Source organism: Myotis daubentonii, chromosome X (genome assembly GCF_963259705.1).
Source record: "Myotis daubentonii chromosome X, mMyoDau2.1, whole genome shotgun sequence".
NCBI lineage: Eukaryota > Metazoa > Chordata > Mammalia > Chiroptera > Vespertilionidae > Myotis > Myotis daubentonii.
In genome coordinates, this window is record NC_081861.1 from 7,259,040 (window position 1) to 7,279,559 (window position 20,520).

At 46.1% G+C, this 20,520-nt stretch overlaps 1 protein-coding gene across 12 annotated transcripts in view; it reads right to left on the minus strand.

Annotated features, from left to right (window-relative positions):
* Window positions 1-20,520, minus strand: part of KDM5C (lysine demethylase 5C) — a 32,222-nt gene that overhangs the window by 5,083 nt on the left and 6,619 nt on the right. For 6 of the 12 annotated variants that reach the window (XM_059679152.1, XM_059679151.1, XM_059679154.1 and 3 more), the window contains exons 3-19: window positions 19,698-19,820; window positions 19,214-19,384; window positions 18,558-18,692; window positions 17,645-17,768; window positions 17,360-17,562; window positions 15,880-16,038; window positions 13,795-13,914; window positions 13,504-13,662; window positions 12,838-13,019; window positions 12,584-12,746; window positions 5,901-6,020; window positions 5,593-5,787; window positions 2,314-2,495; window positions 2,099-2,223; window positions 1,824-1,971; window positions 1,098-1,203; window positions 45-403 (exon numbers count right to left, since the gene is read on the minus strand). In XM_059679152.1, the coding sequence (XP_059535135.1) occupies window positions 45-403; window positions 1,098-1,203; window positions 1,824-1,971; window positions 2,099-2,223; window positions 2,314-2,495; window positions 5,593-5,787; window positions 5,901-6,020; window positions 12,584-12,746; window positions 12,838-13,019; window positions 13,504-13,662; window positions 13,795-13,914; window positions 15,880-16,038; window positions 17,360-17,562; window positions 17,645-17,768; window positions 18,558-18,692; window positions 19,214-19,384; window positions 19,698-19,820 (2,774 nt within the window). The remainder of the gene's footprint in view (window positions 1-44; window positions 404-1,097; window positions 1,204-1,823; window positions 1,972-2,098; window positions 2,224-2,313; window positions 2,496-5,592; window positions 5,788-5,900; window positions 6,021-12,583; window positions 12,747-12,837; window positions 13,020-13,503; window positions 13,663-13,794; window positions 13,915-15,879; window positions 16,039-17,359; window positions 17,563-17,644; window positions 17,769-18,557; window positions 18,693-19,213; window positions 19,385-19,697; window positions 19,821-20,520) is intronic. The other 6 variants (XM_059679150.1, XM_059679148.1, XM_059679147.1 and 3 more) reach the window with 4 other exon arrangements.

Consider the following 20,520-nt stretch of genomic DNA (forward strand, 5'->3'; position numbering starts at 1 on the left):
AGGGCAGAGAGGGGAAGAGGCTGGTCCCAGCACCAGAAACTCACCTGGCCTCCAGACAGAGGTGGGCCTTCTCCTCCCAGCGTTCGGCGATGGTCAGCAGCTCCTGCAGCTCGGCCCGGGCCTTATCCACAGCGGGGCTAGGGGCTACACTGGCACCCGCCACCAGCAGTCCTCGCATGACAGCCAGGGTGCCCCTTCGGGCTGAGGGGGCCAACGTGCGTTTCACCTCATCCAGCCACCGCGCCTGTTCCACCTGCCGCTGGAGCTGCTGGGCCTCGGGCACCTCCACTCCCAGCTGCCGCCCTCTCTCCAACAAGGACTGCAGGAGCCCTGGGCTGGAGGGCAGTGAGGCCAGGGCCTCACGGGCCTCAGCCTGGTAGGCCTCCACCTGGTCCAGAACACCCTACCGGGACACAGATGAAGAACACACCCTTCAGCTGGGCTCGCTTCCAGGTCCCACCACCAGATCCCCCGCCTACCTACCTTCTTACCCTTCAGTATTGGGAAGACAACCTAACATGAGCTGGGCTCCCCTCCCTCGCCGTGCCCCGAGACACTGGTCCCTAACACTCACTGCCTATGTGAATACCCTTGGGGGATTTGTTAAAAATGCAGATTCCTGGGCCCCACCCCAAGATTCGTAATAGGGGCTGGTGAAGAGTCTCTGCTTATTTAAGTCCCTAGAGGGTTCTGAAGTACAGCGCCAGGACACCCTCCTCGCTCTGCTATGCTTGGCCCTCACAAGCCCCTCCACTCACACCAGTGCCCATGGCTTTCTCCATCCCACTCTTACCTTCCTCAGCTTGACTCAGCTCCCCAGGCTCACAAACACCCTCGTACTTCCTCCTTTTCCTCTTTTACCTCCACCAGGAAACCTTCCCTTGATTTTGCATTCTATACTCATGCCTTTGCCACCTGTCCCTCACATCCCAGCCCTAAGAGGCAGTCACAAGAGCTTTGGCCTCCTGCTTCCCATTATTTTCTCACATGTCTTGCCTAAATATTGATGCCTTTTAAGGGAGCCAAGCGTGGCCGGCTGCCCAGGTCCCTCAACCCGCCTGAGCATTCAGGGGCACTCCAAGACCACCTCTACTTACCTTAACATCTCCAATCTGGTGCATGGCGCACGGCAGGTTGCTCATCTGGTCCAGAAAGGCCCGGAGCTCGGCCAGGGTCATCTGTACATCAGCTACCCTGTGGGGACTGTGAAGTTTCACATGTGGGGTTTCAAGTCCCCTCCTTCCATGTCTTTGCTGAGACCTAACACTTTTCCTCACAACTTCCCACCTTGACCTCTCATGCTTTAGCTTCCCCAGGGTGGAGGGAGGGTTCCCAGATTCAAGTGCATTCATATGAGGAGAACACTTGTTCCCTTACCTTCTAAAATGGAGATAACGGTACTATCCTCACTAGGTTGTTATGAGGATTAACAACGATAAGAGAGGAATATAGGATACATTTGGGAAGGGGGGGCTTGGAAATTCATTGATGGTCACAAAAGCTGGACTTTTCAATCCATCCTCTACTGTGAGCTGTCAGTAAGCCCCTAAGCCTCCCACCAGTCCTCCCTGCCCACATGTTCCCTCAGCTGTCTGAGATCTCCCCCAGGTATTGAAATAAAGGAACATTTCTAGCTTTCTTAGGACCGAGATACTCTTCTCCATTCTAATTGCCTGGTCTATCTGCCCTCACCCATCACCTCCCAGACCACCTTGAACTTGTCAGCTTCCTACTGCTGTCGCCTGCCTGGTGGTACTCAGAGTCCATCCCTCGCAGCACTTTTCCTAGGTGCCACGTGCGCCCAACACCTCATGATGCCATACCCAGCTTCCTGGCCGCTGACCAGGCCCAGTGCCCGGGACACACAAGCCTCTGCCTCACTCAGGCAGTTCTTTAGTCGTTGCAGCAGCTCACTGTTCGGGAACCTCCGCTCACGGGCCTCAGACTCCAGTGCTCTCAGCTCTTCAAGGCCTGGAGAGAGAATGAGAGCAGCAAGGAGTAGGCAGCATTGAGTAAAGGTAGAGCAAGAGGGTGGGGGCACAGAAGAAAAGGGAGTAGAACTTGCCTGTGGAGTCCCTCCGACCCCCCCATCACTCACTGCGCTTCCGCCCATCCTCCACCTCCAGGGCCACTCGCACTTTGTTGGCCCAGGTGTCAAAGGACTCAGCCCGAACCTTCAGCTTATGTAGCATGGCAGGGAGCTCATCCAAGGTGTAGCGATACCTGGAGGAAGAGGGCAGAGAAGAGCACCTCTCGCCCCGCTCTGCATCTCCCTCCTCGGCCCACTTCCTCCAGGTAGGCCCCCCTGCTCACCGCAGGTACTGCCGGCTACTGGAGCACTTGCAGAGGTCATTGATGTGGGAAAGGCAGACAAGGCCGTCTGGACAGTCGTAGCAGGCCAGGGCTGATAGGAAGCACGTGGTCTTACACTTGATGCACTGGCGCTCATCATCCGGGAGCAGCTCGAAAGCTTCTCGCTCAGCTTCAGTGATGCCCTGGGGGCAGTTCGACCCACGCTTATTATATGGAACCAGAACAGGGCCCACATCTCAGCCACCACTGAGCCCCGTGTTAGAAACCAAGCTATGCTGAGAGCTGGGGGGGAGCTCAGACTTCAAGGAGCACCCTGCCTCTGTGAAGTCCAGACTCTCACAGCTGGGAGAATCAGACGGCCCAGGGGAAGATCAGTGTGGGCTGAGCGGAACAATTAGGTACGATTGGCATCAGCTATAAGGGCCTTTTGGGTGGAAGAACATAAGGAAAGTGGTAACCAAGGCGCCAGAGAGGTGGCAAGGTGTGGGAGTAGGCAGGAGAAAGGCCATGCACTGGGGAACGAGGCTGGCTTCTAGCCACTCAGCGCCTACTGTGTTCCAGGCACTGTGCTGGCAGCTTAGCAGGCAGGCCTCACTGCGTGCACATACATAAGTTCCAGAAATAAAACCTGTGCCTGTCTCCACTGTTTAAAGATACAATTTTTCCCCAAAACCTAATAAGCAATGACTTCATCTGTTGCTCAGATGAAGAAAAAGCAATCCATTCCAAAAAATAGAGGACAAGCTGGCTTAGTGGGAGGAATTGAAAGATAATACAACGCTACCATTATGGGCAATTTCAGGGATTTTAAAAGGACATTTGGATTCTTAACAGTTTTTATCTTATATTTTTTTAACACCTATTCTTTACACAAAATATGATGCCCAGTGCATATTACAAATCCCACTTGGCCACTTATTAGCTGTGTGATCTTGAATAAATTATTTAAACCTCTTTAGGTCTTGTAAAATGGAGATAATGGTACCAGTCTCATTGGGTTGTTATGAGGATTAACAAAGATAAAGCAACTAAGGACTTAGAAAAGTATCTTAACACTTAGAATAAGTGGAACCATATAAAAGCCAAATAGCCAAAGCAATCTTGTGAAAGAAGAACAAAGCTGGAGGTAACACAGTTCCTGATTTCAAACTATACTACAAGGCTATAGTAATCAAAACAGCATGGTACTGGCATAAAAACAGGCACATAGACCAATGAAACAGACTTGAGAGCCCTGAAATAAACCCCTACATATATACTGTCAACTAATATTTTTGACAAGGGAGCCCAGACTATTCAATGGGGAAAGAATCGTCTCTTTAATAAATGGTGCTGGGAAAAGTAGATAATCACATGCAAAAGAATGAAACTGGACCCTATCTTACACCACTCACAAAAAGTAACTTGAAATAGATTAAAGACATAAACAGAAGACCCGAAACCATAAAAATCCTAGAAGAAAACATAAGAAAAACATCTCCCTGACACTGGTCTTGGCAACAATTTTTTTGCATGACACCAAAAGCTCAAATAAAAAGCAAAAATAAGTGGGACTAAACCAAAACTAGAAAGCTTCTGCACAGCAAAAAATAAATATAATCAACAAAATGAAAAGCCAAATATGGAATGACAGAAAATATTTGCAAACCATATAAAGGGTTAATATTCAGAATATACAAAGATACAAATATACAACTCAATGGCAAAAAACAAACAATTCAACTGGGCAAGTGTGGTGCTTTTAAGAAGGCAGCTGAACTACACTCATCTACACACACAACTGACACATGCTTATGAGAAATCTATTCAAGGAGGGCTGCCCTCTACTTGGTGATTTTACCTTAGTGTGAGCTATTAAACCATCTGAATGTAATAAAATGGCATTTCCTAAGAAGTGTTCCACATTTCAACCATTTTCTTCATGTATTAATATTACCAATAGCAGCAGCTGCTACATAGCAAATGCTACAGATGCTATTACTACAGATGCTTTGACATAAGTCACCTTACTCATGCTTTACCACCTTGTAAGTGAAGTATTTATTTCCATTTCACAGTGTGGGAAAGTGAGACTATGAGAGGTTAAGTGACTTGAAAAGGCCATCCAGCCAATCCGCATATGCCAGTCTTCCTTGCTGGGTTATTTAAATAATAATGAATAGCAGCTATACTAGCACTCGCTATGGCTCAGTTACTTAATATACATCTTAATCTACACCGCTTTCAAAAAGGTAAGCACTGAGTCGGTGTGGCTCCATGGTTGAGTGCCAACCCATGAACTGAGAGGTCGCCGGTTTGATTCCCGGTCAGGGCACAGGCCCGGGTTGTGGGCTCGATCCCCAGTAGAGGGCATGCAGGAGGCAGCCAATCAATGATTCTCTCTCATCATTGATGTTTCTCTCCCTCTCTCTTTCTCTCCCTTCCTCTCTCTGAAACCAATAAAAACATCCTATATAATAAAAAGCTAATATGCAAATCAACCAAATGGTGGAATGACTGGTTGCTATGACGTGCACTGACCATCAGACACTCAACGCAGGAGCTGCCCCCTGGTGGTCAGTGCGCTCCCACAGGGGGAGCACCGCTCAGCCAGAAGCCCTGAGCCAGGCTCAAGGCTGGTAAGTGCGGTGGCGGGAGCCTCTTCTGCCTCCAAGGCAGTGCTAAGGCCTAAGCCAGGGGTGGGCAAACTTTTTGACTCGAGGGCCACAATGGGTTCTTAAACTGGACTGGAGGGCCGGAACAAAAGCATGGATGGAGTGTTTGTGTGAACTAATATAAATTCAAAGTAAACATCATTACATAAAAGGGTACGGTCTTTTTTTTTTTTTTTTAGTTTTATTCATTTCAAACGGGCCGGATCCGGCCCGCAGGCCGTAGTTTGCCCACGGCTGACTTAAGCCATCAGTCGGGCATCCACCAAGAGCTCTCGGACTGCGAAGGGGTGCAGACAGGGCTGAGGGCCACCCCCCCCCCCGGGTGCATGAATTTTGTGCACCAAGCCTCTAGTTAAAAATAAAAACAAACCAAAAAGATAAGCACTATTATAATCCCTGTTTTTCAGACAGGGATTCTGATATTCAGTGAAGTAAATTAACTCCCTTGTGGTTGTTGGTAAATGGGAGAGCAGGGAACGGGATGCAGTTCCCCATCCAGATGCATCTAGCTCTTTTTACTACTCCCTGAGAATAGAAGCTACAGTTACTTCTTGGGGCCACCCCTCCTTCCCCCCACTCTGCCATGCTAGGGTGTCTGATCCAGGGCACTCTCCCCACCACTCACTTTTTCCAGCAGAGCTTTTCGTAGACGCCGCTCCTCCTGAACCATGATGAACATCTCCTTATGCACAGCTGCTGCCAGGTTCAGGTCCAGCTTCTCTGGGCAGGCAGCCATCTTGCATATGAGCTCCTCATGGGAGAAGACACAGTATCTACGGAGTCGGCGGTAGTGCTCTATGCACTGGCGCCCAGCTGGCAACTGTGGACAGGTTCAAAGTTGAGTTTGGCCAAATGTGGAGACCCTCGGTGCCTCAGCTTCCCCATAACCCTCCTCCTGCTTCTCCCTTCCAGCCTACCACACTCCGGACTCACCCAGTCAGCAGTGCAAAAGTTGACAGCCTCAGCAAAATTGTAGCCTTGGTTGAAGCCACTATGGTAAGCGCGAGGGAAGGTAATGACAAATTCTCCTGCACACTGGTTGGTGCGGACAACCTGAGAAAGCAAGGCCAAAATCACTGAGACAGACGTTTTCCACCGTCTGCAGAAACCTGATCTATAGTAAGTGCAGGGTACTTATGGAGACAAAGGAAAGCCTGAGGAACACAGTCTGACAACAGATTCCCAGACCCTCAAACTGTGAAAGGACTGACCATTGGTCTCTAGATCTCAAGGTTTTGTGTTGACAGATGACAGGAAAATTGGAGTTAAAAGTAAGAACTGTACACACCAAAATATTTCAGCCTCACTAGTAATTTTTATAAAAATTTAAAATATCACCTTTCATTAAGCTAGTCAAGGTTTTTTCATTAGAATATTTTTATCAGTCATATATGCAGCTTCAAGAGCCAAATGGTTCTACGGCGTTTGTTATAAAACCACTAGACCCTGCCATTCTCCACTCCCCAGAGCCAACTGCTTTCACCTCTTCTTATTTTGGCACTTACTTTAATACTGAACAACATGCCTCTAGGCTAAATCAAAAACAGCCTACATCTCAATTTGCTTAATTTTCTACGCATGTATTAGTAATTTAATCCCTACCTTTTGGACAAGTGTCCAACTCTGCTCTCTATGTTTTCACATTTCTGTAAGCCTCTCATGGAGCCTTATGATCTGTTCCAATCTGGACCAGCTGTCCCTCCTGGATTATCACTCTCCTGTGAAGGATCACCTGTGTTCCCAGATCCCACGTTTTCCTCTTTCTTGGTTTTTGATTTATTCCTTTGCTGTGCTTGAGCACATTCTCTTCTCTAGCTTACTGAGAAACGATGGGAAGAGTTTTTTTGTTTTTGTTTTTGTTTTTTTAAATTGCATATAGAATCCTAAGTTGAAAATCATTTGAAGGCATGGCTCTAGTCTTCTAGATTCCAGTATTATTTTGAAAACTCTGATGCCATTCTGATTACTAATGCTTTGAATTAAACCTGTTTTCTCTCTCAGAAAGCTTGTAGGATTTTTCTGGTCCCAGTGTTTAACATGAAAATCCACCAGATATACCTTGGTGTAGGTCCATTTTCATTCACGTACTGGGTAGGCCCTTTGATTCCAGAAACTCAGTCGTTCAGTTCAGGGACATTTTCTTCAATGATTTCATTAACGACTTGATCCTTTCAGTTTTTCTGTATTTTCTTTTCAGAACTCCTATTATTTATAGAGCCTCCTAAATAAATTCTGTAATTTTCTCTACATTTGTCCATATTTATCTTTTTATCCTATTTGTTTTTTTCTGGGAGATTTCCTTAATTATTCATCTTCTAACATTTTTTGATTTTTTTTAATTTTTCAGTTTTGCTAGCATAATTTTAATTTCCAAGAGCTCTTTTTTGTTCTCCGTATGCTCTTTTAAAATAGTAATTGTTCTTATTTCATGTTTGCAATATATGCTCATCTCTAAAGTTACTAATGAGGTTTATTTTCTTTTCCTTTTTAAAGTTTACTTCTCCCTGCCTATGCTGTTTCTCCAGGTTGCTTTTTCCCCGTTTGGTTCCATTTTGTTTTCTACAGTTTCCTTGATTGTATGTTAATTTGTGGCTACTTATATTTAAGAGTAAGAAATGAAAAAAATGAATAGAAACTCTGAAAGCATAGTTGTTAATTTTGTCAACTGTGAGCTTCATTGTAGGGTGATCTGGCTGAGCCATTCAGTTTGGGAAACTCTAGGTTTTTCCTTTTGGGCCAGATTCCTGAGGGAAAAAAGTGTGACTGCCAGTGTTCTGAGAGCCAAGTAGAGGAATATGGCTGGGAACCTCAGCATCCAGTCTGTACACAACAAGAACTCCTATTATTTTCACTGTACCTCAACCCTCAACTGTACCTAGAATATCTCAATCCAGAGATCTTCTATTTTAACCTCTTCAAAATTAAATTTCCTGTCTGTTGCTGGAGTGAGGGAGGGTCGTATTTCCAGCTGCCCAGAATGGGAGGGTATCTCACAGCTTCTTATAGAGACATGAACCAATCCTTATTTTCACCTCATTCTCTTTATTCCCAGAATGCCTGGTGCCACCAACTATTAAACTTTTGGGGGATTGTGAGGTATAAATCAGGTTGGTTCTCAGATATACCAGTACTGACTTAAGAATGAATTTTCTCGTTTTCTAGTTTCAAGCATTTTGTTTATCATTGTCTTCTCTCTTGTTTTTCCATCTGTTTTTTTTTACCTTAAATAAAAACCCTCTGTGCCATTTTAGTGGAGTTTCAGTATAGAATGGAAGTATCCATCTTTATGTTTAATTCACCATCTTTACCGAGAAGTCTCATAAAGTTTTCTAAGATGAATATTCAATGCTGATAAAGACAAAGTGAAATAGGTACAGTGTCAATGAGGGGACAAATAACCTCTACTCTCTAGAAAGCAAAACTGCTAACAAATATCAAAAACCTAAGATGTTTATATCCTTCAATCCAACGATTCCTCTGCTAGGATTCTAGATTAATGTGGAGAGAATTAATATCCTAACAATACTGAATCTTCCCATTAGTGAAAACACCTACATATTTATTCAGGTCACGCATCAACCCCCACCTCCCATACATTTTCTTCTTAAATCTATCCCTACTTAGAGGCAACATAAGCATTTCCTGCCTGTATTATAGCACTGGGCCCCATTATCAACCACTAGAAGTTCCAAAAAATGCGAATCTGACCCTACTGAGAAGCCCTCACTTGAATCCCCATTTCCACGTGATAGAGCCATGGCCAGACAGGCAAATTCTTCCTCTTCCTTCCTTTGTGCTTTTGTGACCGCCTTCCTAAGGACCCAGTCTGTTTTCTTTTGTAGCACCTCTAACATTTTATCCTACTTGTTACCTGTCCTCCACCCATCTGTGCATACCCGTAGGGCAGGGACAGGATTATCTACCTTTGGGGTGATAACCAGAGGCCTTGCACACAGAGGGAGTTCTAGCAGTATCTGTTGAATGATCTAGTTCCAGCCTTAATTTTAAAGATGTGAAAAATGAGTCCCAGAGAAGTCTCAAATAGCAGAGCCAGAAATAGAACCTAATGCTCCCAACTCTTTGTCTCAACCTACCCCCTCATGTTGGCAATGTCCATCAACTGGTGAATGATAAACAAAACATGGTATACCTCTACAATGGAAAATTATCTGTATAAAGGCCTAAGCAACCGTTATAGTGGAACAACCAGAACGACTAGTCGCTATGACACACACTGACCACCAGGGGGCAGATGCTCAATGCAGGAGCTGCCCCCTGATGGTCAGTGCGCTCCCACAGGGGGAAGCACTGCTCAGCCAGACGCTGGGCTGACGGCTGGCAAGCACAGCAGCAGTGGCAGGAGCCTCTCCCACCTCCACAGCAGCACTGAGGATGTCCGACTGCTGGCTTAGGTAAGGGGCGAGGGGTCCCAGACTGCGAGAGGGATGTGCGACTGCCGGCTTAGGCCAGCAGGCGGACATCCCCTGAGGGGTCCCAGACTGTGAGAGGGCACAGGCCAGGCTGACGGACACCCCCCCCCTGCCCCCGTGCACGAATTTCATGCACCGGGCCTCTAGTTCCATTATAAAAAGAAACAAAGTTCTGACACAGGCTATAATATGAACTTTGAAAAGATTATGTTAAGTGAAAGAAGCCAGACACAAAAGACTACATATTATTATATTTATATAAACTATCTACAAGAGACAAATCTATAGAAATAGAAGGCAGATTAGTGGTTGTTTGGGACTAAGGGTTGGAATGGAGATTGACTGCAAAAGGACATGGACATGAAGTACCTTTTTGGGGTGATAAAAATGTTCTAAAACTGGATTGTGGCGATGGTGTAACACAACTCTGTAAATTTGCTCAACTGTATACTTAAAATGCGTGAATTTTATGGTATGTAAATTGTACTGCAAGAAAGCTATTTTTTAAAAAAGACGATATTTTTTTTATTGATTTTTAGAGAGAGGAAGGGAAGGGGAGAGAAACATGTATATGAGAGCGTAACATCTACTGGCTGCCTCCTACACGCCCACTACTGGGGATGATCCTGCAACCCAGGCATATGTCCTGATCAGAAATTGAACTGGCAACCTTTTGGTGCACTGGATGAGGCCCAAACAACTGAGTCACACTGGCCAGGGCAAGACTTGCTATTTTTAAAAAGGTGGTTATAAACAGTTCTTAGTAAGGAAGCAAAAATCATTCCAGTCCAGCACTGTCCAATATGCCAGCCACATATGCTTTTAAATTCTCTAGTAGCCACATTAAAAAAATAAAACATATGCAATTAATTTCAATATATTTTATTTAACTTAATATAGCTGCCATATTACCATTTTAATGTGTAATTGGTATACAAAAGTATTAGTGAGATATTGTTTTGTACTAAGTCTTGAAATCCAACGTGTTTTAACTTTCAGCACATTACAGTTAGGACTAGTCATGCTTCCAGTGCTCAGAGACCGCATGTGGCTAGTAGCTACCAAACTAGACAGTGCCATTCTAGGTCATTAAACTTACAAGAAAAGATTATAAAATCTACACACTGATTATTGCTATGTCAAAATTTACATAGAAAAAACAACAGATGGAAATAAAAAATGTGAACGAAATAAGGATGGCCTCTCTATTTTCATTTTTTGGGAAGAGGGCATGTTTCTTTTATAATGAAAATAATAGTTATACTATATATCTATAAAAAGAAATGGCCTTTTCTCACCAAAGAGGAAGGAGGGGGCAGGCTAAAGATAGCTCTGGGGGAGCTCCAAATGGATAAACTGCAGCCTGCCAACACGAGAATCTGAAAATCACAGATGCCTTGGATTGAGGGATACTGCCATGAGCAAGAGAAATGCTATGGCCACAAAGAGCACATATTTAAAAGTCTGTGATAAAGTTTTTTTAAAAAGAGGTAAGAACTAAGCAGCTACATATATATGCATCTTTTTTTTTAATTGATTTTTTTTTTTTAGAGAGGGGAAAGAGAGAAACATCGGTATAAGAACACAACATCAAATGGCTACCTCGTGCACCCTATCAGGATTGAGTCCACACGCGGGCATGTGCTCTGACCAGGAATCAAACCAGCAACCTTTTGGTGCAAGGGACGATGCACAATCCACTGACCAACACCGGCCAGGGCTATATATGTATCTTAGCTGTCTGAATCCTTAAGAGAATCCACCTCTACTTTTATAATTTTCCTTGACATTGTAGGCAAGGTTTGAGGAAAGGTCAGACCCAATGTCTAGTTGTGAAGAGAACTGGAAGGCCCTTTGATCAACTGGACATCTCAACTCCAGTAATTCTTAAATGGGGTGAGGTGGAGACAGAAAAGGATACTCCACCTCTAAGTAGAAGAAGGTTGCCTGAACTGTTGTAGATGCTTCCTCTAATCCCTAGATATCTCAATCCTTGGTTAAAGATCACTACAACATAAAATAAAAAATATTACTCAAAGGGTATGCAGTATATCAAAACAAGGTGAAGGCAAGAAGAAATTTGGGTGAAAACCACTGACCCAGTCCAAAGCCCTACTGTACTAATGTCCAGGGATCTCAAGGAGACATTGATTCAATACGTACTGCCTGCCTACCATACCCCATGCGTTAGACTAAGTGGCAAGGCAGGTAAGGGTGGGGAATAGAAGGGAGAAGGGAGGAGTATAGAATAAAACTCAAAGCAAAGGTGGTGAATGCACTAATCCCTGTCCCTACAGGACTATTCATCAGGCTGTTTTAAGATCCACACCAGGAGACTAACTGATGCTAATTAATGCTGGAAATTCCCAGGAATATAAAGTCTCTTATAGGTAAGCCAGGCTTATACCTAGCAAAGCGTTTGATAGAGGCCCACAGGAGGATAGGATAAGCCAGGGCTCTGGGTTCAACGTTTTTTTTTTAAATGTTGAAAGATATTAGCACTTTTTTTAAAAGGTTACCTTACACCCCAGCTTTATTGAGATATATAAAACATTGTGTAAGTTTAAGGTGTACAACATATTGATTTGATAGACTTATATATCGCAAAGTAATTGCCACCACTGAACCTCACACCTGTTAATTAAGTAAAAAGACCTAACACTGCTCCAAGGGTTATAGTATGGAAAGTATGGCAGAGAACTGCTAGTTGTCCCCTGATAATCTCTCACCTTCTTTCATAGTAACATGACCTCCAATTTGTAGCTGGTACGGAACCATCCAGAACAAAAATCACATTTCCCAGTTTTCCCTGCAGCTCAATGTGGCCATGTGACTAAGTTGTGACTAACAGGAAATGAATAGAAATGATGTCTGCCCTTAAAAGTAAAGAGAACCATCTTGCTCTGTCCTTCTCCCATTTCCCTCTTGCACTGGCTGGAATGCAGATGTGATAAGAAGCCATCCCTAAGGTGTTGCCCTCAAACACGTGGCCCAGAAGGCTCACCATCACATTGTATATCTAACCGTTATTTTGGGTCTCTGTTAGAGCCGTCAAACCGATAGCCCAATGAAGATACAACAGGAATGAGAAAGGGGGAGGGGTAGATTCCAGACAATGACCACAACCATTACAAAGGACGTTGCTAAATCATTCATACTCCTTGTCCCTGCTTCCTGGACACTCACCGGCACGCCATGGGACATGAGGGTATTGGGATTCATGAGGGTGACAAGTTGGTGGAGGAGGTCAGGCTGGCTATCAAAGAGCTCAGGTGTCAGCTTCTTCATCACCTCCTCTAAATGTTCTGCTGCGAGCGAGGGTACCCCATACCAAGTCTTCGGTTCACCCCTGTCCAATTGGAAAGGGGATATAGAGTGGTCACATCCATGGTCCTGAGGGCGTCCAGCCTGCTTTCCCAGGTCCCTGGGTCCCCACTCACCAGTGGAGGTAGTTAATGGAGTAACTCCAGTGATCCTCAATGTGCCAGCAAAAGGCTGAGAAGACCATGCCTACATAGAGCCAGGGCACCTTCATGCCGGAGATGTCTGCATTGATGTGGCACAGTACGGACTGCTCCAACACTGGCATCACATTCAGGTTCCAGCCACTGGTAGCATACTCCTATCAGGTCAAGTATTTGTGGGAAGGGGATGAGGGTTATGATAAGGAACTGAGATCTTTAGCCCAGGGAATGTTAATTTTGAGGTCATAGACCTTTTTGAAACATCTAAGAAATAGTATAGGTATTCTCCTGCAAGTTAGAAGCTCCTGCTCTGAACCAAAACGCACCCTTCCCTTGATGCAGGGTCTGGGCCCTCATTATTTTCTGCATGTACAATCTTACTCCCTAAGCTTTTTATGAACAAGTCAGGCACCCATTTCATACATCTTCTCATTTAATTCTTATAACAGATTTGTAATGTAGATACTATTCCCATTCTATAGACAAGGAATTAGTCAATCTCATGACTGGAGATGCCATCCCAGTTACCAGGCTATGATCTTTCCACACATCTCGTCTCATGTAAATCCCACAGAGCCACTGAATCTAAAAGACTTGCCTAAGCTCACAGAGCTAACATATAACCATGAGTCATCCACTCACCTCCTCCTCAGGGGTTAGGTGACGCTTATTGTCGCTGACAGGGAAACCGCTGCCAAATTCTTTGGAATGGATGTCAGCCCCATACTCAACCGTCACATCTTCCTCAATGCTGTTCACCAGCCGCCAGAACTCCTTCTCCACAAGTTCTGTGGGTACCATCTGGGGGACAGGGGTAGCGAATGACTGGGGCCCGTCACATCCTAGCCCCACTGACCCGGGAGAGTTAAGACCGTCACACACCAGCAACCCATGACCCTAGCCCTGACACTACCCCAGTCCTCCATCACCTACGTGCACGGGCATGTTGAAGTAATCGGCTTTAAAGGAGTCAGCCATCTCTCCAAAGCTCTGCAGAGTGTATTCCCGGGTAGCCTGCTCAAAGCCAAAGGCTTCGGGGGGACGCTTACACTCCTGAAACCCAAAGGAGAACATGTCACAAGGGAGGGGCAAAGTGGTGGAGAAGTCTCCAAATCGGAGTTGGAATATGGGTACAGGCAGGGAGGGAAAATAGGCCTAGATCTGCACTTCGGGCTCCGAGGCAGCTTCATTTAATAGCTCCGCCTTTCCTCCTAGCACCTTAGCTCAACGAGTCTTCATTCCTCACCTGCTCATTGCCATCCATGCTTTTGCTCCTCTCTTGCTTGAGGACTTTACTATCTAAACCATGGGCTCTGACTTCAATATGCTATCCGATGCTCTTCTGCCACCATTTTTTTCTCTTGAGCTAAAATATGGATGTAGCCTGGCCCGCGTAGCTCAGTGGTTGAGCATTGACCTAAGAACCAGGAGGTCATGGTTCAATTCCCAGTCAGGGCATATGCCAGGGTTGCAGGCTCGATCCCCAGTGGGGGGCATGTGGGAGGCAGCCGATCAATGGTTCTCTCTCATCATTGGTGTTTGTCTCTTCCTCTCCCTTCCTCTCTGAAATCAATACAAATATTTTTAAAATAAATAAATAAAATACGGGTTTATACAGCATGTTTAGGAAAGCTTTTTTTATGCCCAGATTGGAACTAAAGGCCTGGGAAATGAGCAGTGAATATTCTAGTAGCTTGGAGGATGGGAGACAAAGGCACTAGCTTTCACAGTGCCAAAACCTACACTGTTCCTGTTCTTTAAATTTTCTCAAAAGATTGGATGCCGGTCGACCTCACTTTGTACCTACAGTCCTGATTTTAGATGAGAGGTGTGTGTATCCCAGAATCAGACACACACTCGTCTCGTGTCTGCGAAGTAAATGTCAATCTGGTCCACAACCACTGACAGAGCCAAGCAGAGCTGAGAATCTTGGCCGTCTGGGATACTGTTGGTATCCAAACTCCTCCCCAAAGGGATCTCCACCACTACCAAGGCCCATTCATTTGCACTGCCAGGGTCTCCTCCATCATCTGGGTGTGTGCGTGTGTGTGCACTTGCACACCTGGTCTCTGCGACCTCAGCTGAGTCCCTGCGATAAGGCTAGAGAGACTATCAGTATCTGCTCTCCAGAAAGCCAGAGAGAAATGGAGATGAGCAGAGAATTTGGATGAAGGTAGGAAGCTCGTGGAACAGACCTGGCGGACTTTTTAGGCTGCTGAGCCCTCACAGCTGCTTCAGCCGCTCTCCTTACTGCCCCTCTTGCACTAGGTAACTTCTCCCCATACACCGTTGCTTTGGCATTTCCTCCGCTCCCCAGTCTAGAACTCCTGCCCGCCTTTTCTACTGAAAGTCTACATCACTGCAAACTGATTTTAATATCACAACAGAAGGAAAACAAGTATTATACCCATATGATGGACCCCCTATAAGAAAAACAAATCATACCCATGAATAAATTTAATACAGAAAAATGATTAAAAGTAACAAATGAAAATATACAGTAAGATTCCCCAATGCAACAACAAAAAGACAAGAATAGACCAGCCTATTAACAATGGTTGTGTCTAGGTGATGAAATGAGAGGTAATTTGTCTATATTCTAAGCTTTCTAAAAAAAAACAAAGAATAAAATACTTGGAAATCAAAAGAACAATTTTTGCTTCATATTCCTGTCTTCCAAATGTCAATCCTGACATCTACCCTTAGTCATTTTCCTCTCTTTAGAATTTCTACACCTCCGAGTTTCTAACACACAATTTAGCATTTGATTACACGCCATTACATACAATCTGTCTAATCAGGACTCTCCCCACGAGGTCTGGGAGCTCCCAGAAGACACAGACGAAGGCTGTCTCCACCTCCTCTTTTTTCCAAAGCTCTGCCCAGCCTAGCCCCCACTCCAGGGACCCAAATCAGAAGCCTGTGGCTGAGCTAGGATGCTGCTCACAATAAAGCCAGATGAAGGAAGGCAAAGATAGCCTATGAGGCAGACATGGACTGTGGCTGGGAAGGCCTTACCGCCATGACACACTTTGGGCACCGCCAGACACCCTTGGGAATCTCAGGCAGAGGAGGCAGCAGGCAAAAGATGTGGTAGTTGTCATCACAGCCGTCACATAGCAGGAGTTTGTCGTCCTCATCCCCTCGGGAACACATCCGACATACATACGACTCAATCTGCCAGGGGAGGGAGGCAGTAGTTCATCCACCTAAGCCCTGTCCAGCCTTTACACAGCAGACTCCTCCAGAGGGACCCAGGTCCAGCAGTCTCCATCAGAAAGCTGCACTGCACCCTAGTTGGTTTGGCTCAATGGATAGAACATTGGCCCGTGGACTGAAGGGTCCTAGGTTTGATTCTGGTCAAGGGGAATCAGCTGCAGGCTCAATGGGGATTGGGGGTGGGGGTGGGGGGGGTGGGAGGGTGCACGTGCAGAAGGCAACCAATTGATGTGTCTCTCTCACATCGATGTTTCTTCCCCCCTCTCCCCCTCCACTCTTGCTAAAAATCAATAGAAAAATATCCTCAGGTGAGGATCAACAACAACAAAAAAGCAAGCTGCAGTGCTCGCTAGCTGGATCATTCATGGCCCTATACAGGCTAGTCATACGCAGTCTGGAGTTTAACTGTATGCATGCACCACCTCCCCAAATACACTGGTCGAGTAGTGAAAGCAAAGCAGAGTCTTTCTCATTCAATCCTAACCCTCCCCCGCTTTTTTCATTCAATCAACACTTGTGTGTTCTCCAGTAAGACAGATTCTGCAGGTCAGTGATGAATATGACATGGCATCTGCCCTCTAGAGGCATACAGTAACCCAGAGATACAGGTTCATAAAAACTTAAGGGCAAAAAAAAAATAAAAAAATACAAAAACCCAACAAAAATAAAAAATTCAAGGGCAGTGCAGAAACTGCCAAGAGTGGCCCATAGAGGGTACTGTGGGAGCCTAGATAAGGAAGTACTCAAATCAGCTAGAGATAAGGAGGCACTCCACCGCAGAGGTAACAGCTGAAATTGAAACTTGAAAGCCAACTGCAACGGGCAGAGTGCAAGGGGAAACTTTTCCAGGCGGAAGAACTGGCATGTGCAATGGATGGGAAAGGAGAGAGCATGGTGTGTCAGGGAAAAAACCGAACATGCCTACAAGTTTGGTGTGTCTATAACAGAGTGAGGGAGCAGTGTTGGGGAACAAGGCTAGACGTCAGCAGGGACTGGATCACGCATGGTAATGAGCTTAGCCTTTATCTTGGAATAATGGAGAGGGGACAGCCTTCTCTGGACCCTTTCTGCACTTCATGTTGACAGTATTTGATCACCTTTTCTGGTTCTTTGTTCCATGTGAGTTGGCCTTGTTTCCCCAATTAAGTGAGCAACCTGAAGGCAGGGCCCACCATACCCACTTTTCTGCTCAGTGCAACCCAGTCCAGTGCCATGTTGGGGAAATGCTTGTTGAAGGGACAAGAAGCAAAGCATTAGGAAGTCAGGGCTGGGTCCTTACAAACTGGGCATTGCTGTGGTTCCTCCGCAGCCTCATAGTCATTTTGGTGCAGGGCTCTGGGCTGTGACTCAGCTCCTCCTTGCTCTCCAGGTAGGTCTTGGGTGAGGCCGGCTCCACCTTCATATCCCCGCCTGACTCCTCCTTTATCACTACAGTCGGAGGACACTCAGGCCCTTCCTTATCTGGGAGAGAGCAGAGCAGCTCTAAAGAACAGGTGTGAGCAATCAGGCCCTGCCTTCTCTCCCAGGGGAGGCCATCCTTCACACTGCCCCTTTCAGGCCTCACCTTTCTTCCGCAGAGTCTTGTCCTTGGCCATGAGGCCTAGGCCCATCATCTTGGGGCCTGCCCCATAGATCTGCAGCTTCTTCAGCTCCGGGTTCTTTTCAATGTCTTCTTCTGTGGGTTCCGGCTGGAAGAAGGAAGGAAATGAATCAAGACTGCCCCATCCTAACAGAACAATAGCTTAGAGCAGTGGTCGCCAACCAGTGGTCTGCGGACCACTGGTGGTCCACAAAGTCTGAAAAGTTGGCAACCGCTGGCTTAGAGGATACATCATCTGAGCTTATGCCAGGGGCTGAAGCATGGACGGGCTGGGGCAAGAATTCAGAGCTGCTTTTCGGAGAAAGGGATTAAGTGAGCTCTCTCTTCAGCCCTCTCTTGGAAATGAATTAACACAGGATTCCAATTTTTCCACCTCTAAAATTGAGAATGTTAACTCCTACCTTAAAGTTACAAGGTTTGGGGATTACATAAATAAAGAAATCTAAAAGTGTCTGCCACTACCAATAAATGGCAGTGACTAATATGATTCTAAAGTATGTGCCTTGGTGAGTCCAGGGACAGTGACTCTCTTGTTCTTTGTTGTATTTCCAGTGCCTAGAAGAACACCTGGCATATAAGCTTCAGCCTGAAGCTGGGATACAGATATAAGGAGAAAGAAGCTCTGCCCCTATGAGTGGAGTGACTCAGGAAAAGAACGAAGAAGGGCAGAAACAGAAAAGATACTTTATGAATAGATCAAGACCCAACTCAGAAGCTCAGTGGAGAGGGGAGGAAGAGCAAGAGTGAATTCAAAGAGAGACACACTACTGCTCAGAACTGGAGAACTGAGAAAAGGGACAGTGGAACAGAGGCGTGGCCAGAGGGAAGGAGAGGACTCTCTCCGCTCCAAAGCCATAACCAGAAGGGAAGTACTCACATCAGGCTGCAGTCTCTTGGCCCGTCGGCCATAGCTGTTGAACTTGGAAGGCTGCACAGACTGTCGCAGGGGAATGCTGTGGGGTTTGTATTCCTTGTCCTTCTCCTCATTATCAAATGGACGTGTGTTGCACTGCTGGTGAGAAGTAAGGAGTAGAGGTCAGGGCATGGGGTCCCAGCCCCCAACAGCAAGGACTTCCTCTACCCTTACCCAGTGGCAACCGAAGCTGTGGTTGCACCTCCCTAACCCGCATGTTAGGTCCTGCTCCACTGGTGTTTACCACTGGCGCCGGCATACCCTCTGGGAATTCTTCTCATTCTTTGCTTATGCTATTCTTCCTTCTAGCCACCTCCCCGCAACCATCTCCCCAATGAAATCAGATTCCATCTTTTCCCAGACCTCTCCAGCCCAAAAGATCTCTCCCTCCTCTGAATTCTTTTATCTGTTAAAACCTTGTCACATAACAGATAGCAGGCTGGCCATGCGGATAACTCCAGGACCTTGGCCCTGGGCAGTGTGGGGGAAACGGCACCACTGGAAAAGAGTGGAGTTTAGCTTCCAGGTCTCTAGTCCACTGAACCAGTTTCATTAAGAGCAAGTGTGAAAATCTGTGTCTGAGGGGGAAGCCTCCTTCCACCCCGGCCTGGCATCCTTACCACCAGGTTGGCTCCAGACTGGTACATCTCATAGGGGTAAACGATGCGTTCATAGTGGGAGCGTAGCAGGGAGCCAATGTTTTTGCCTGGTGGGTAGTTGAGGCGCTGGGCCACCCGGGCCCACCGACGGTCCTTGCAGATGGCTTCATAGCCACCTTCCTCCACCACGATCTGCAGGGACAAGCAGGAAGGGACGTGGAGGTGCTGTGTGTATGTACATGAGGGAGCAGGCCTGCAGGAAGGGCGAGGAGGACAACTCCCGCCCCTCACTGCGTTGGGGGCTACCCCTCCTCCTACCGCCACCACGAAGACTCAAATTGCAGCAAGAGGTGCCCAGAAGTTCTGCTGATAGCGTATGTGTTACCAGGCTGTGCCCCTTCCATTGCAGCCTAGAGATCCAATATCCAAACGAAAGGAGCCCCCAGAATACCAAGGATATTAAGGTATGGGGTGAGGAGGGGGTCTGAGAAAAACCTGCTCTTACTTTGCTGAGGCTGTAGAGGTCCAAGATCCGCCGTTCCACATTGGGAATCTTCAAGGAGGAGCCCTGGATTTCCCAGAATTTGGCAATCTGGTCCAAGTAGTTCAGTTTCACTCTCGTCTGGGCCTGGAAAAGAAATGGCTCAAAGAGGCTGACCCTTCACTTGACTCCTGTCTTCTGATCTAACCTTAGGGGAGGGAGGGTACAGAGCAGCCCACTACCTAGGGCCCAGTGGATCTCAAACTCTAAGCAGTGGTGAGCCCACCACTCGCTCATCTCTGCCACCTTCTAGTCAGTAGGCTAAGCCCCAGGTCTCAAAACGGAGAGGGTCGGGTCACAACAGCCAAAGCTTTACATACTCTTTCTCAGTGTCCTTGACCGGGCTGGATGAGTAGCATCATCTCTTCTACAGAGAACCCGTGTCCTCAAGTCACACAGCAGGTACCAAGAGATCGAAATGTCAGTATGATGATAAAGCACACGCCCCAGAGGGGGGGCAATTTGATTTTTAAGGGGGGCAATTCGAGAAAGAGTTAATGGTGATTTTTTTTTTTTGCATTTCTTATGGTTCTAGGGGCCTCATATACAGTATATAAATATATATTATGACATATTTATGCATTTCAGTTCCCTATTATGTTCCGAAACTTTGCTATTTTTTCATATCACTTCATATTATTATTATTTTTTTTTAACAATTTCTTAGTGATTTCTTCCTCAGTACTTCAACTATGCTTTCGTTCTTTTATTTTTCCTCTTTCATGGATGCCATGTTCTTTGGAAGCTTGTTTAGACCAAGTTAATGGCCTTTTAGGATTCCTCCACG